A 14881-nucleotide genomic window follows, 5' to 3' on the forward strand; every position below is an offset into this window, starting at 1 on the left:
GCTGACGGATCTGGTGTTGGTGGACGGTCGCACCCATCGCTCTCTGCAGTGGTGGAACACCACAAACCTTTCCAAAGGGCGACCGTTCCTGGACCCGTTTCCTCAGGTAATTCTAACAACGGATGCATCGCTCTCCGGCTGGGGAGCGCACCTATTACACCTTACAGTGCAAGGTATATGGACGCCACAACAAAAGTTACTCCACATCAACCATCTGGAGTTATTGGCGATCTTTCTAGCCCTGAAATCGTTTCAAAAACAAATCTCAGCCAAAGCAGTCCTCATTCGTACAGACAATATGACTGCAATGTACTACATTCAAAAACAGGGGGGGGGACACACTCTCCACAGCTCTCTCGGTTAGCACAGAGCATATGGAGATGGGCAATCCCACAGAAAATCTTTCTCCTGGCACAAACGTCCCAGGGATACAAAACACCATGGCAGATCTGCTCGGCAGACAAACGCAGCAAATGCACGAATGGGAACTGCATCCACAAGTTCTTCACCCATTCTTTCACAAGTGGGGGCATCCTCAGATAGACCTCTTCGCCACCCACGAAAACAAAAAATGCCCAAGCTTCGCCGCCAGATACCCACACCCATTGTCCAAAGGCAATGCGATATGGATGAACTGGTCAGGCAAATTTGCATACGCCTTTCCACCTCTCCCGCTAATTCCGTTAGTGGTAAGGAAGCTACAACAGCACTCCCTCACACTCATTCTGGTAGCTCCAACATGGGCCAGGCAGCCATGGTACACCACGCTACTACAGCTCTCAGTGGTACCACATCAAAAACTGCACCTGTCCCCATGCCTCCTAACCCAGAACCATGGAGAGATCAGGCACCCAGACCCAGCTCAGCTCAACCTTGCGATCTGGCTCCTGAAATCTTAGAATTTGGATACCTTAACCTACCCCCTGATTGCATGAACATTATCAGGGAAGCCAGACGTCCTACCACTCGAGCATGCTATGCCGCTAAGTGGAAGAGATTTGTTGTTTACTGCCGTAACAATACAATCAACCCTTTAGATGTATCCATACAGCACATCATATGCTACCTGCTCCATCTACAGAGGTGTAACCTGGCATACTCATCCATCCGTTTACACCTAGCAGCAATTGCTGCTTACCTGCAAAACAGACAGCATTTATCACTTTTCAGAGTGCCTGCTATTAAAGCCTCACCTGTGTGGAATCTAAACGTAGTTCTTACAAGGCTGATGGGACCGCCTTTCGAACCAATGCATAAATGTGAGCTACAGTTCCTTACTTGGAAAGCAGCTTTTCTCGTAGCTATCACTTCCCTTAGAAGGGTTAGTGAAATACAAGCGTTCACTATACAAGAACCTTTTCTGCAGATACATCACAATAGGGTGATACTTCGCACAAATCCAAAATTTCTGCCCAAGGTCATTTCCCCCTTCCATCTCAATCAATCGGTGGAATTACCGGGTTTTTTCTCGCAACCTCAATCTGTTGCGGAAAGGGCTCTACATACACTTGATGTTAAAAGGGCTTTACTTTACTACATACAAAGAACGCAATCTTTCAGAAAGACTAAACAGTTGTTTGTCTCGTTCTCTCCACTGCATAAAGGCAAACCCATCTCAAAATCAGGGATAGCTAGGTGGATTGTAAAGTGCATACAAATTTGCTATCACAAAGCAAAAAGAACATTATCTGTTCCACCTAAAGCCCACTCTACAAGAAAGATAGGGGCTTCTATGGCTTTTCTAGGGAACATACCCTTAGATGACATCTGCAAAGCAGCCACATGGTCAACACCGCTCACCTTCACAAAACATTACTGTGTAGACGTGCACTCCAAACAACAAGCTAGTGTGGGCCAGGCTGTACTAAAGACACTGTTTCAAACCACTGCAACGGATACCGGTGGTCGCCGCTAGGGTTGGGTACTGCTATATAATCTATGCACAGTGTATAATCTGCAGCTCATATGCCTCGAACGGAATATGCTACTTACCAGTATGCATCTGTTCTTGGCATGTAGAGCTGCAGATCTATACACGCCCACCCGCCTCCCCGGCTACCTGTATCCGTTCCAGTCCATCTTATTTAGATACAACACACATGGGTTTCTTTACTATTATCACTATGCTCCATCTTTTCCCTGCTGGCGAAAAACAATCTGAGGATGGAGCCGAAGCCCATGCGCAGTACGGACCGAAGGAGGAGTCCCCGAACTCGTGACTTCCAAACATTGTCCAAGAAGAAAAACAAACTGCAAACATCCGGGCCCAACACCAGATGGTGATCTATGCACAGTGTATAGATCTGCAGCTCTACATGCCAAGAACAGATGCATACTGGTAAGTAGCATATTCCTTCTTTCATGGATGTCTTTCAAGCTGCAACATGGGTGTTTTTCACAAATCACTTTTACCTTGACAGCCAGGTCTGTAATGAGGGCCATTTTACCCACTCCATTCGGCAGGACTTTTTAGTTTGAGCCCATGTTTCAGACTCTACACCTTTTGGGACGTATTGCTTTGGTATCTACTCTAAGCTGAGAATTCTGCTGTTAGAAGTATCCATCAGAAGAACAAGTTACTTACAATGGTTAACACTTTCTGGTGGATACTCTATTAATCCGCAGATTCATCACTGTCCTCCTGCTTCCTTGTTCTGTGAAGTGGACATTTGAGCATGCTAGAGCAAACTGAAAAGGTCCCAAGTTAGAGTTTTCAGCAAATTGTCCTATTCAGGTTGTCACTGCTCATTCGTATTTGAGGACACAGAAGAAACCAAGATAGAAACTGACGTCCGTGCTTAGGGATGGCGAATATTTGCAGCTGTGCTCTATCTCTACTAAGGTGGAGACAAGGTCATTGCGGAGTCCAAAGGAGTCATGTGGTGGGACGCTGGTGCGATTGCTTTAAAGAATTCTGATCCAGTCTTGCGCCTAGGATTATTCTAAAGTGACAAACCTGGGTTAGAGTATCCACCATCAAGAGCTTTACTGAATATCTAGTTGGTTTAGTAAAACCAAAAGGTCTCGGCCGGCAGCAGAATTAAATATTTAAAGCAAATGCTCCCTTCATATTGCTTTGTTTTGAAAGTTGGTTGAGGCAGGATCCTGTGCATAGTTTGACCTGCTCAGTATTTATGATTTTAATGAAAATGTCCCTAATAGAGAGCTAGAGTTACAGGGAAGTAAGTTGTTCTTTTCAGAATCTCAGTAAAGGAAATGACCGAGAAATCCAAGCCTAGTATGAATTTTCTTTTCAAAGCGACAGTCATTTCTTCAAACTATTTGTAACATGTCAGGATAGTATGCTTGCAGTTTCAGTGTTTGCTTCCAGACACGCTGTTGAGTTTTCAAGTGCTGCTTGTGGGATACCTATGTGCATATATCATACATACATCATGTGCTTTTTCTTTAATGCAGCACATGAATGATGTACATGCGCCAGGCCAGTGTGTGCCTTACTTTATCTATCCCCCTGTTACCTGGATACTGTTGGAGGGCGTGCAAACCAAGCCAGAGGGGAGCTCTGGAACTCCCAGCGAATTGAACATCTTCTGTCCTGAAATGTTACAAGGATGAACAGGCACTAACAGATGCCACCAGTGGTCCTCAAACAGTGGCTCCTATAGAAAGGGCCTGATGAGAGGAAAGAACAAGCATTGGCACATCCGATATGTCTCGCTGCGTGGCTTTGCTCGCACAGATGTTTTGGCTCTCCCAGTGCTTTTTGCTGATTCTTTTCTAAATCGGCAAAAAGGAAAACAAGCATTGGCATTGCTAATAGGTCTCACGTTTGGGACCTTATAAGTATTTAGTTATGCAGCACAATATCCTTGGTGCAACAACATCAACTGTTGCATGGCTAAACACTTATAAGGTCCCAAAGTCGAGACCTATTGGCTATGCCAATGCTTGTTTTAAAGACCGTGTGTCTTTACCGCAATCAGCCCCAAATCATATTTTGCACTGTGAATTGGAGCTTCCTTATTTGAGTGACAACATAAGACTGGCTCCAGACTTGTTGTGGCGATCAGTATGGTGGAGGTCTATGGTGGATTTGACTCAAAACCATTATCAAGGACTGTTGTATATTAGATTATTATAAAAGAATTGGATGGTTAAGTTACATAGAGGTCCATCTGAAAGCATAAGGGATGGGAGAATTATTTCAGGACCCTGAGTCCTGCAAAAGGGTTTCAAAGGAAAGATTAACTGATTTATTCATTAAGGGATCAAAGTATGCCCGAAGAGAAAAGAAACGTATTTATCATTCCTCCATTCTTTATAATTTTGTACCACCAAGATCGGGGGAAGGTTTTCAGTATTTATCACGCATAAATAATGCGCAGCACAGATTTACCCTTTTGCGTTTCCGCATGAACATGATCCCGCTACTCCTGGGATACCCCCCAAATAAATATAAATTAGCAGACCTCTCACCCTGTCGCTGTAATAACTACGCAGTACAGTCAGATCTACACATTGTATTATTTTGCAAGACCTATACAGAGGAAAGGAAAACATTCATACTCCCAATCCTGAGGTACCACAATTTTAGGCAGTGTTGGGTGGTCATGTACTTTTTAAAAAATCTATGGGACCTATTTATATGCTGTTCTGTTGCCTCATTTCTGTGGGCTTGCTTTAGGAAGAGGAAAAAGGACGTCATTTTAGTAGCAACAACTAATTAATTAAATAATTAATTTTAAATTCTGAACTGCTTTTTTCATTAACGTTTTCATCTGAATTTACCTGGATCACAGCAACTGTTTAATTCTGATTTTAAATGTGTATATATTGTGTTGGAATTTTTAGATAACTTGTGCTTTTATGATTCGTTTTAAAAAGATCAAATAAAGCTGTGTGACTTTGAGTGGAGTTCGTAATCCTAAAAATATGGTGCTCCTGCCCTTCAAATTATCCAAATGCCTATTTTCGCCTTTTATTTTCTCTCCATTTCCATGCACATTTCTCCTTATCTTGTTGGGTGTTGATGGCTACTTCTGCTTCTTCATTTTCATTTCTACTTTCTCTGTCATGTTCATTTGTGATGAAAGAGGCAGGCCTCTACCTTCATTATATGTTTGCATCCCTTCAATGATGAAGGTAATGGACACGTTGAAGGGAAAATGAGAATCCAACTTGGAGGCTCTGATTGATTGCATACTGAAGGTAAAAATGTTTTACTATGCTTATTTGTGATGAATTCGATAGGAATATATATTCAGATGAACTAAAGTTACTTAGTATCATCAAGATGCTCAGTCAATAAAGAAAATATTGAACCAAACTGTTTTTTGTGTTTACTCTGACATAAGATTCAAGAAAATGGTAATAAAATGACAGTATCGACCACCACACTGGTCTGTTGGGAAAGTTAGAGTGACCTATCTAAGTGCTGTTCTCCTCCTGCATAAACGTCTTTCTTATGGCCAGCAGATCTTATTAACAGACAGAAGGGTGTATGTATTATTTTATTCACCATCTTTTCCCCAGAACGTACAGCTTTTTTCCAGGTAGATCCAGTTGTCAGTGCGGTGGCAGACTACATTGATCAGGCAGAACTTTGAGCCCCTTTACAAGCCAAAATGGTTTTCTCTCTAGTTATTTTTGAACCATTTGGCTTTTGTCGGGGGGACACTGGTCCTAGTCAACTGTGCACTGTGAGATAGAGCCTGACTCCAGTACTTGTTACTGAGGAATAGAACCAGCCTCCTTGTGAGCATTCCTCACTGCAGTCCCATCCAGGCAAAGTCTGCCACATTAGACTCCTCTTCGTCTGTTGCTGGGAACCCTACTACTACTTGGTGCAAAAGGTTGTAGAGAAGCTGCAAGCTTCCAACACTACGTCTGAAACTCTGTTTCTAAAAAGATGCAACAGTGGCTAAGATCCATGTCATTTTGGTAGCAATTAACCTTACTTCAGCTCTTTAACAGAGTCCTCTAACCAGAGAGGTGTTGTAGCTAAATTGAACCCTAAGCTACCTCTTATGCACTGGTTTTATCTGATCTCTGATGGACTGGACTTTGTTGGGGTTAGGCAGGGACAGGGTGGTTATGATATTCTCTGAAGGACTTGTCCAGAACTGCTTCATCAGACTGATGCAGCAATGATGCAGTTTAAAGTTAGAGTTCATGACCGGGTTCATGGCCTTTTCCTCCAGTAGGCCAGGTCCAATGTGTTCATGATTTACTCTTAAAAACAACATGACTGCCTTCTGCATTGGGAAGCAGAGTAGAAAATGCTAATTAAGAATCAGTTGCCTGATAATGAAGTTGTCGGAGTGGAACTTACAATGCAGGGATACTCAAACTAAAAAAATCAAAGTATTTTAAAACCTCGAGCAAAGAACATCACAACTCCATTGTTGCATGAGCAGAGATCCCAGATCATTTGTTTGAGATCGTACCTGTGGTTCCAAGAAATCTTCAGAAAATCAAAAATAGCTACTAGTTAGTAGCCATCCTTGTGAGGTGCCTAATTTGTCATAGTCTGTCTGTCTGCCTGCAGTCTCATCTTTTAGGTTTTGCCTGTGTAAGAGTATGGCCATTACTTACCATTGGTTGGCTTCGATATCACTCATTTTCTTGCTTCTTAATGGTCATGCCTCCTGCTCGCCTCTTACGTTGTGCTGGGCCATCAAGTGTTTGTCCCTGCCGTGGAGCATGGACCAATTACAATTGCCTGTCTTTGGCCAGTGTCGTCCTGCTGATTGCGGGCTCCTGCAGGTACTTTTAAAATTCACTCTAGAAGAGTGCATGAGTCTCCAGTCAATGCTTGTTATGTCTTCAGACCTCATTTTATGGGTGTGTTTTTAAAATTAAATGTGAAACTGCAGAACTGGCAAAGGACATGCTATTTCAACTTTGGTTACTTGTGCAGATTCACTTTTTTCTAACTAGCCCCTTGCAAAGAATTTCATGGCTGAATAACTTTAAAGCAAATATTTGATTGGCCAGCAAAATGAGTGGAAAAATATAAGGACATTTCTTTATTTGGCTGAAATATAAGTCTACAACGTCCTAATTTCCTATTTTCTTTTCTTCTACCGAACCTGTATTGTCAGATTTGATTCCCCTCTTGTTTTGCAACGTTACATTTCTTCTTGTAAACTTTTCAATATACCTTCACAAAAGGTGCTGAAGCAAAGTCCTATAACTTCGCATGCTGCTTTTTAGATCTGTGAATCAGGATGAATTAAGAACTTGGGCAATATGGTTACATACACTGCAATTGTTTAATTTGTGCACTAAGTGAAATAATATTGACAGCGTGTTATGTATTTTCCACAGATAGTAATATTTTGTTTTAACAATCAGAATCTTTTCTGTCAATTTGTTTTGAGAAGCTCTTTGAAATTTACATTTATTTCTTAATAGTCTTCTTACAAATCAACATTAATATTTCTTCTTTGCTTTTGTGAGATTTCACTCCTACAAACCGTTTTTGTTTCCAGCAGTCAGTAAACTGAACATTTGATCAAATTGTTATTACCTTACATTAACACCTAACATGTTTTGCTCACCTATTATGATAGACCTGTAATAAATATCATGACACTTTAATAATTGATGGTGAAGTAACCGGATACTGTTAACAACAGCTATATAGTAACATAGTGTTTCTTTCAGGTTACGACATGTCAACATTCATCAGGCGGTACAGCAGATATTTGAATGAAAAAGCACTTTCTTACAGACTAGTAGCAGTTGACTTCACTAAAATGAAAAGAGGGTATGGCATTTATTATATTAGGTTTTGACTTCAATAAATGCTGCTTGAAGACCAGTTTTTTTCTAATCTGTCGTGCAATTTGTTGTTTTTATTTGGCAACCTCAAACTAAAAGCCTTGAACTGACACTTGATATATTATTGTAACAATTGTTTAACTATTTGTAGGATCGATGGTGTGATGAGGACCATGAATACTGAAAAGCTGCTGAAAACCCTTCCGATTATTCAGAACCAGCTTGATGCTCTTCTGGATTTTGATGCAAGTTTTTTCTGTATTTTTATTTTCTAAACCATAGCAGTTGTATTTGTGTTTGTGTCTTCTATTTAATATAGTGCCAAAAGACACACCGCAATGCTTCAGGTATGCATTGCTTGGTTATTTTTTAAAACAGTGCAGCCTTAAAACTGCAAACTAAAGTCAAAATGCTCAGCCTGTGCACAACATGTCATGATGATTTTTTATACTAATCATTTAATATGCCATATTACTAGTTTATTCATCCTGTAAACATCTAGTGTTTCTGTTTTCGCCACGAATCAGTATTTGGTGCATGCTTGTCATACACACTGACTGACAAAGCATGTGTGTTTTGTGCATTTGGAGCTTAGATAAGTTAAGGTCTTATTTCGGGCGTCTAACATAATGTGTGCTAGCACACCACGTCCTTTGTGCTCCTTAAATGATGGACTGCTGTAAAAATACCCCATCTCCTCTGACCGTTTACCAAAAACCATATTTTTTCTTTATCCGCTAATTCAAATGCTTTACATCCGAGTGATTATAAACTGTTTCAGTATAAAATCTATTTAACAGACCCATTATTCTCGTCATGAACACGAGAGTTCATTGCGTTAGACACATAGGCAGTGTACTCATCATTGGCCTTGCTGAATTACTTCAGTGATGATAAATCTCACTTGGTCTACCGTTTTCTTTTTATACAGGCAAATCCGAACGAACTGACTAATGGTGTGATAAATGCTGCCTTCATGCTTCTGTTCAAAGATTCAATTCGACTATTTGCAGCCTACAATGAGGGTGTTATTAACCTATTAGGTAAGTGAATATAAACAGGCCTAAAATCCTTTTGAACTTTTAAGTGAATGAATGCAAGCACTCCTCAGTGTTTTGGTACGCCCCAGTAATATTTGTGACCTAATGAGTATGACTTTTGATTATGCAGAGTTGCCTATTTGTGAAGATTTTGCTTTTCAGATTTGCATGAACAGGAGAGAGATTTTCACATGAATTGAGCTGTCTTAGTCTTGATGGAAGCTCTTGAATTAATGGCTTCTCTAGAGACATTTTAATACCTGAATCCCAAGGTTAAGAAATGAAACCATTTCTAACTAAAATATGTGATATGCATTCATGGTCTTATAAACACCTCATGGTGTAATATCCTATACTAGTTCCTTTCTATATTTTTAGTCTAACTTGCTGAGGCCTCTAGGAACGTTTCTTTGTATACACCCAGTGTTCAGTGTACAATGATGATTACAGGTATCACATTATTAAGAAAACAGCAGGAGTGTCCACCCCACTCACATCCGCATCACCCATACTCACTTCCAACTATACACTTGGCTCCGGGGGTGCACAGAGCTCCCACTGCGTCTGTAGGTCTTTGATTCAGTCCTGTGTCATGCTTTTACCATACATTTGAAGTGGCCTTTTGTTGCCTACATCTTCTGCTGTGCCAGTCTCCTGTAACTTGGAATGGCTCCTAGATTGCATGAACCCAAGCCCCCTTGTTTAGAAGCGAGTGCTGCTGACATAACAGCATCCTTTATTTGAAAGAAAGGGGTACCCCTAATTAATATTCCTAAATCAGGGTAAGTAGCTATATGTGAGAAAACATAGATTTAGGAAACAATATTCATCTTGAATGGACCTAGATAACAAAATTACATGAATCTTGAAAACAACAATGAAGTTCAAAATATTCAAAAAATAGTTGTTTATATAACAAAACTTTTAATTTTTGTATAGAAAAAGAATTCAATTTTTGTATAAGGAAAGACAATTATTTTTTCAATTGTAAGTCATACATATACAAATGTGAATGATTGATATTGTTTCATTACTATGACTGAAATATTTTACATTATGAATTACATAATCACAAAGCACAAAAATTATAATAATAACACAGTAATTATTTAGAATCCACCAAGTATAACAGCATCCTTAGGGCGTCTAGTGGCAATAGTCCCAATGGTCCATTTAAAGACTTTACTGCCTCAGAAACCTTTCTATTTTCTGTTACTTCTGAGTAGATGAGACATTTCACTGCTGCATCTTAGGCCTGTCTGCATATTTGGCCAGGCTAACACAAATCCCCAGTGATGTGGGCACCAAAGCACATCTCTCAGCACCCTCTGGACTAAAGGCATGCACCAGTGATGTAGAGTGTATGCTCTGTCGTGCTAATACTCCAAGCCTCAGTGTATGCCTCCTTTCAAGGTCATGCTTATTAAGCCCCTAAACAGATATACAGTCCCGGCTGCGTAGAAATTGATGACACCTAAGGGCACCAAGCCTCTAGCTACCATTTTTACCCTGAATCTCCATTAAAATATTCTGTACTTCAGGATTACCATAGCAAGCATGCCATCAAGCTTTGGCAATCCCACTATCCATTGGGCTCGATACTCTCTGGACTTGTGAGTTAACTGTGACTATTGCAAGTTATGTGAAGAGGTCTTACCATTCTTATTTCTTTGTGTATTTATGCTTTTTGGTAGTGGGAACATTATCATGTTGCTACAGAGAGAACCATTTAGGTTAACGACCCTCAAGAAATAGCAACCATCATGCCTTTTTTTTCTTAAATGTGGTTGTTTCCTTAGATATACATTTCTCCACTGTGGCACCCCTGGGCTTTCTTTTTCTTTTGGATTGTCACCTGATTCTTTACTGTATTAAACCTTGTCTTTGATTGGTTCATTTTATGCTATATTTATCATTGTGGAGTTAAAGAACATTGTTTCATTTACCTCTCTTTTAAATCCTCTTAAACCTAACCAATTGTTAGAAAGCCTTTATATGCTTCACTCGTTCTTTGACAGATTGGGACTTCCATTGTACGTATGCTCATCAGTTGATCTCTTTAGTTCAATCTGGTGTTAAAAAATATGAAGAGAGAAAAGTATACAAAGGAAGCTAAGCTGAGCAAACGTATGCTTCCTTAAAACAAACTTGAGTACCAGTACTTGCTAAAGTAGAAAGAATACATAAAAGCTATAATGGTCGCTAAGGGAAGGTACAGAAAAGTTCTATGAAAATGCTAAGGCCAACTCATCTCCCATATTCAGTTTGTTTTTGCAGCACTTCACTCTTTGTGGCCTCCATAACTGAGACAGATCATACTATGATTATGCCTACCAGTGTCTCTGTACGACTACTCCTGAGACAGCGGCAACCAGCGCTGAGACAGGATTCCACAAACACACCGCCATCGCGGTTCGAAGGCGAGCCACGCCCCCTGCGAGGCCACGCCCACCCAGGATCCCTTATAAACGCTGATCGCAGCGCAACAAACATCACTTTGTAAATTCCTCTGAGGCGGAAAGCCGGAGGACGGTACTTTCGTTTATTTTTAAAAAATTACTTGTATTCTTGTGTTTTGGCCATTTTAACCTCACCTGCACTGAAAAGCGCTGCCCTCACGCGCCTAGCAGACCCTCTGAGGCACTCCTGAGACAGCGGCAACCAGCGCTGAGACAGGATTCCACAAACACACCGCCATCGCGGTTCGAAGGCGAGCCACGCCCCTTGCGAGGCCACGCCCACAACATTGCCATAAATGTGTCGGCCACACAAGCGCAGCGGACGAGCGCAGCGGGAGCGCCGTTTGCGCGCCGAAGGCGCGCTTAAGGCAAGCTCGTCTGCGCTCGTCCGCGCCTCGGCAGCGCCCGGTGCGCCACCCGCGGCCTCGATCCCCCCGTCCACCAGTAGCTCTCCACACTTGACGCGTGAGGCTCTACTTCTCCTTAGAGACTTCGCTCATGAAGGACAATTGTCCTTCCAAGACACCGCCTATCCTCTGCACGATTTTGCGCGCAAAGGCTTATTCACTGGTGGCTTGCTGAATGTCAGGTCCCTGCCCAAACACGCTCACGAAATCGCCCAGCTCATAGATAATCATCATCTTGATGCTTTATTCCTGACGGAAACTTGGACCCACTCTGACTGCAATATAGAACTGGACTGGGCTTGCCCACAAGACTTCAAAATCCTGCATCTCCCACGACCTAAGGGGCGGGGCGGTGGTGTCGGTGTAATCTATAGAGCGTCCTGGTCAGCAAAAACTATTGCTATGGACCCAGTGGTCGGGACCGAAATACTTGGCCTTTCCATCGACTGTCACCCTGGTACTACCTTTACGGCGGTGATCTGCTACCGCCCGCCGGGAGCTTTTAATTCTACTCAGCAGCAGTCGCTCCTCACCACCCTCACTAATATGGCTACCTCTCACAACAACCTGATTGTTTTGGGCGATTTCAACCTTTGGCCCAACGGCAGCCTAGATTCTGCACTCAACAATCTCCTACTCTCCTGTGAAGGAATGGGACTTTCCCAGCTAGTGAACAAACCCACACAGGCAGCAGGGCACCAGCTCGATTTAATCTTCTCCTCCCCCCCAGCTAGCACTTCTGAGCGACATTCTGCCAATGTGCTGGACTGACCATGCACTCATCAAATTTCATATAGTAGGTAGCAGGTCTTGCAGACCGGCATTCCACGGCCATGTACCCCCGTACAGAGACTGGAAGGCTCTGGACAAACTCAGACTGAATGGCCCAGTATTTGAAGTGGAAGACAGTTTCTCCATTACTCAACCAGTTGAGGCCAATTATCTATCCCTTTGTACAAGGATTTCCAGCACCTCGGAACGCCTCGTCCCTCTGAAAAAGGGCAAACCACAGAGACGAGCGCCGGCCCCATGGTTTGATGACTCCTTAAGAGCTCTCAAACTAGCATGCAGACAAGCAGAGAGAAAATGGAGGCAGGGTTACTCTGACACTCACAAAACCCTCTGGAAAGTAAACCTCCGGGAATATAAAACTGCCATCGCCCAAAATAAGGCTAAACATTATTGCTCCATCATCACCAACGCCACGAACAGCTCAAAAAGTATTTTTCAAATACTCAAAAACCTAACCAATCCGGACTGTGTCACCTCTACACAGCCTCCTACCCAAGCCCTCTGCGACAACCTTGCAGTGTTTTTCATTAATAAAATAAACACCATTATTCACAACCTGAAAACCCCTCCCTCTTCAGAAACTTCTAACACGCAGAGACCAGACACCAGCTCGCGAAACTTGTCGTCTCCAGGCTCTGTCCTCTTGGCTAGACTGTGGGAATTTCCTCCAATCCCGGCCTTCGAGTTTGAAAGACTTGCGCTTGGTATCACCTCGGGTTCTCCACTCGACCCCCTACCTCCAAAAGTCTGGAAAAATTTTGGTAATGAACTTTTTGACACCATGCGCCTAATATGCAACCAGTCTTTGCACAGTGGCTTTGTCCCAACCCCTTGGAAACAGGCACTAATCACCCCTCTCTTGAAGAAACCCTCCCTGAGCCCAGACTGTCTTTCCAACTACCGACCCATCTCTCTGCTGCCTTTCCCAGCGAAGGTCGCCGAACGATGGGTCAGTTCGTGCCTGTCCGCCCACCTAGAACAAAACAACCTTCTTGACGATCACCAGTTCGGGTTCCGGCCTGCCCACGGCACCGAAACAGCAGTCTTAACTGCCATGGAGGATCTTCGCATGCGTGCAGACAGGGGCCAGCCAGTGGCATTGATACTGTTGGACCTGTCTGCCGCATTCGACACGGTCAACCATGGTAGGCTGCTGCAGAGACTTGGTGAAGTGGGAGTGGAAGGCACTGCATTGCTCTGGTTTCACTCCTACCTTCGGGACAGAAGACAGGCTGTCTCCCTTCCCCCTTTTCAATCCGCCTTTGCACCAGTACCCCAGGGAGTCCCTCAGGGCTCCTCCATCAGCCCCATCCTTTTTAATGTGTACCTCATCCCGCTAATCAAACTGATCCAATCTTTTGGGGTCAAAACAATAAATTACGCGGATGACACACAGCTCATCCTCTCGTGGGAAGGTGAAGATGCCATTCCTTTTTCCACCTTCCACGACTGCCTAAGAGAGACGGCTGGATGGCTACACAGAAACTCCCTCCAGTTCAACTCCGCTAAAACGGAGGTCCTGTTTTGCTCAGGCACTAAGATACCCCGTCAGTTTCCGAATGAATTTTGGCCCCCGGAGTTTAGAGACAAACCTCTGCCAGTTCCTTCGGTGCGCAACCTGGGAGCCATGCTGAACAACAAATTAAGTATGGAAACCCAGGTGATGAAAACTGTGGGGATCTGCACAGCCCTGCTTCGATCACTGCGGAAAATCATGCCTCTTCTCCCGGCACAAGCCAGGGCGTCGATAGTCAGGTGCACGATACTCAGTCGCCTTGACTATTGCAACGCCCTGCTCCTGGAGTCTCCAGTCACGATGATGGACCGACTACAGCGAATTCAGTCTGCCGCCGCCAAGCTGGCTCTTGGCTGGACGAGGAGGGCCTCGGCCACAGCGGCTCTGGCTGAGCTACACTGGCTACCCTTAAAACAACGAGTGGCCTTCAAGTCCCTCTGCATTGTCTTTAAGGCTCTGCACGGACTTGGACCCAAACCTCTGCAAGCCCTGTTTCTGTGGTACACTCCTGCCAGAGACCTACGTTCATCCTCTGCCTGTCTGGTAAAGGTGCCCAGATTCAACAGAACCAGAACAGGGGGCAGATCCTTCAGTGTTGCAGCGGCCAAGCTGTGGAACAGCCTGCCCACTGACATACGTCAGATATCACAGCTTCTTCCATTCAGGAGACGTATCAAGACCTGGCTCTTCCCCAAATAAATTGTCCGTCTGACTGTTCTCCCGGTTATCCGTTAACAGAGTAATTTCCAGCGCCAGGAAGCCTGCAAGGTGTCAGTCGCGCTTTACAAATTCTCAAAATAAATAAAAATAAACCTGAAAGGAGGCTGTCTTTTTAACAGACTAAAGCTCTGTCCATCCACCGTGTGATCCCTTAAATAATGTTAAATTCTCTTTGCTGCAGTTGTACAGCATGTGGTCAAT

The 14881-nt window shown here is 43.3% G+C and overlaps 1 protein-coding gene across 4 annotated transcripts in view; it reads left to right on the forward strand.

The window, feature by feature from the left end:
• The window catches only part of LOC146829464 (phosphatidylinositol-binding clathrin assembly protein-like), a 704267-nt gene that overhangs the window by 171578 nt on the left and 517808 nt on the right, over positions 1-14881 (forward strand). For all 4 annotated transcript variants that reach the window (XM_085608147.1, XM_085608148.1, XM_085608150.1 and 1 more), the window contains exons 4-6: positions 7630-7732; positions 7898-7991; positions 8678-8789. In XM_085608147.1, coding sequence (XP_085464273.1) covers positions 7630-7732; positions 7898-7991; positions 8678-8789 — 309 coding nt within the window. The remainder of the gene's footprint in view (positions 1-7629; positions 7733-7897; positions 7992-8677; positions 8790-14881) is intronic.

This window comes from Triturus cristatus, chromosome 5_2, assembly GCF_964204655.1.
Source record: "Triturus cristatus chromosome 5_2, aTriCri1.1, whole genome shotgun sequence".
Taxonomy (NCBI): domain Eukaryota; kingdom Metazoa; phylum Chordata; class Amphibia; order Caudata; family Salamandridae; genus Triturus; species Triturus cristatus.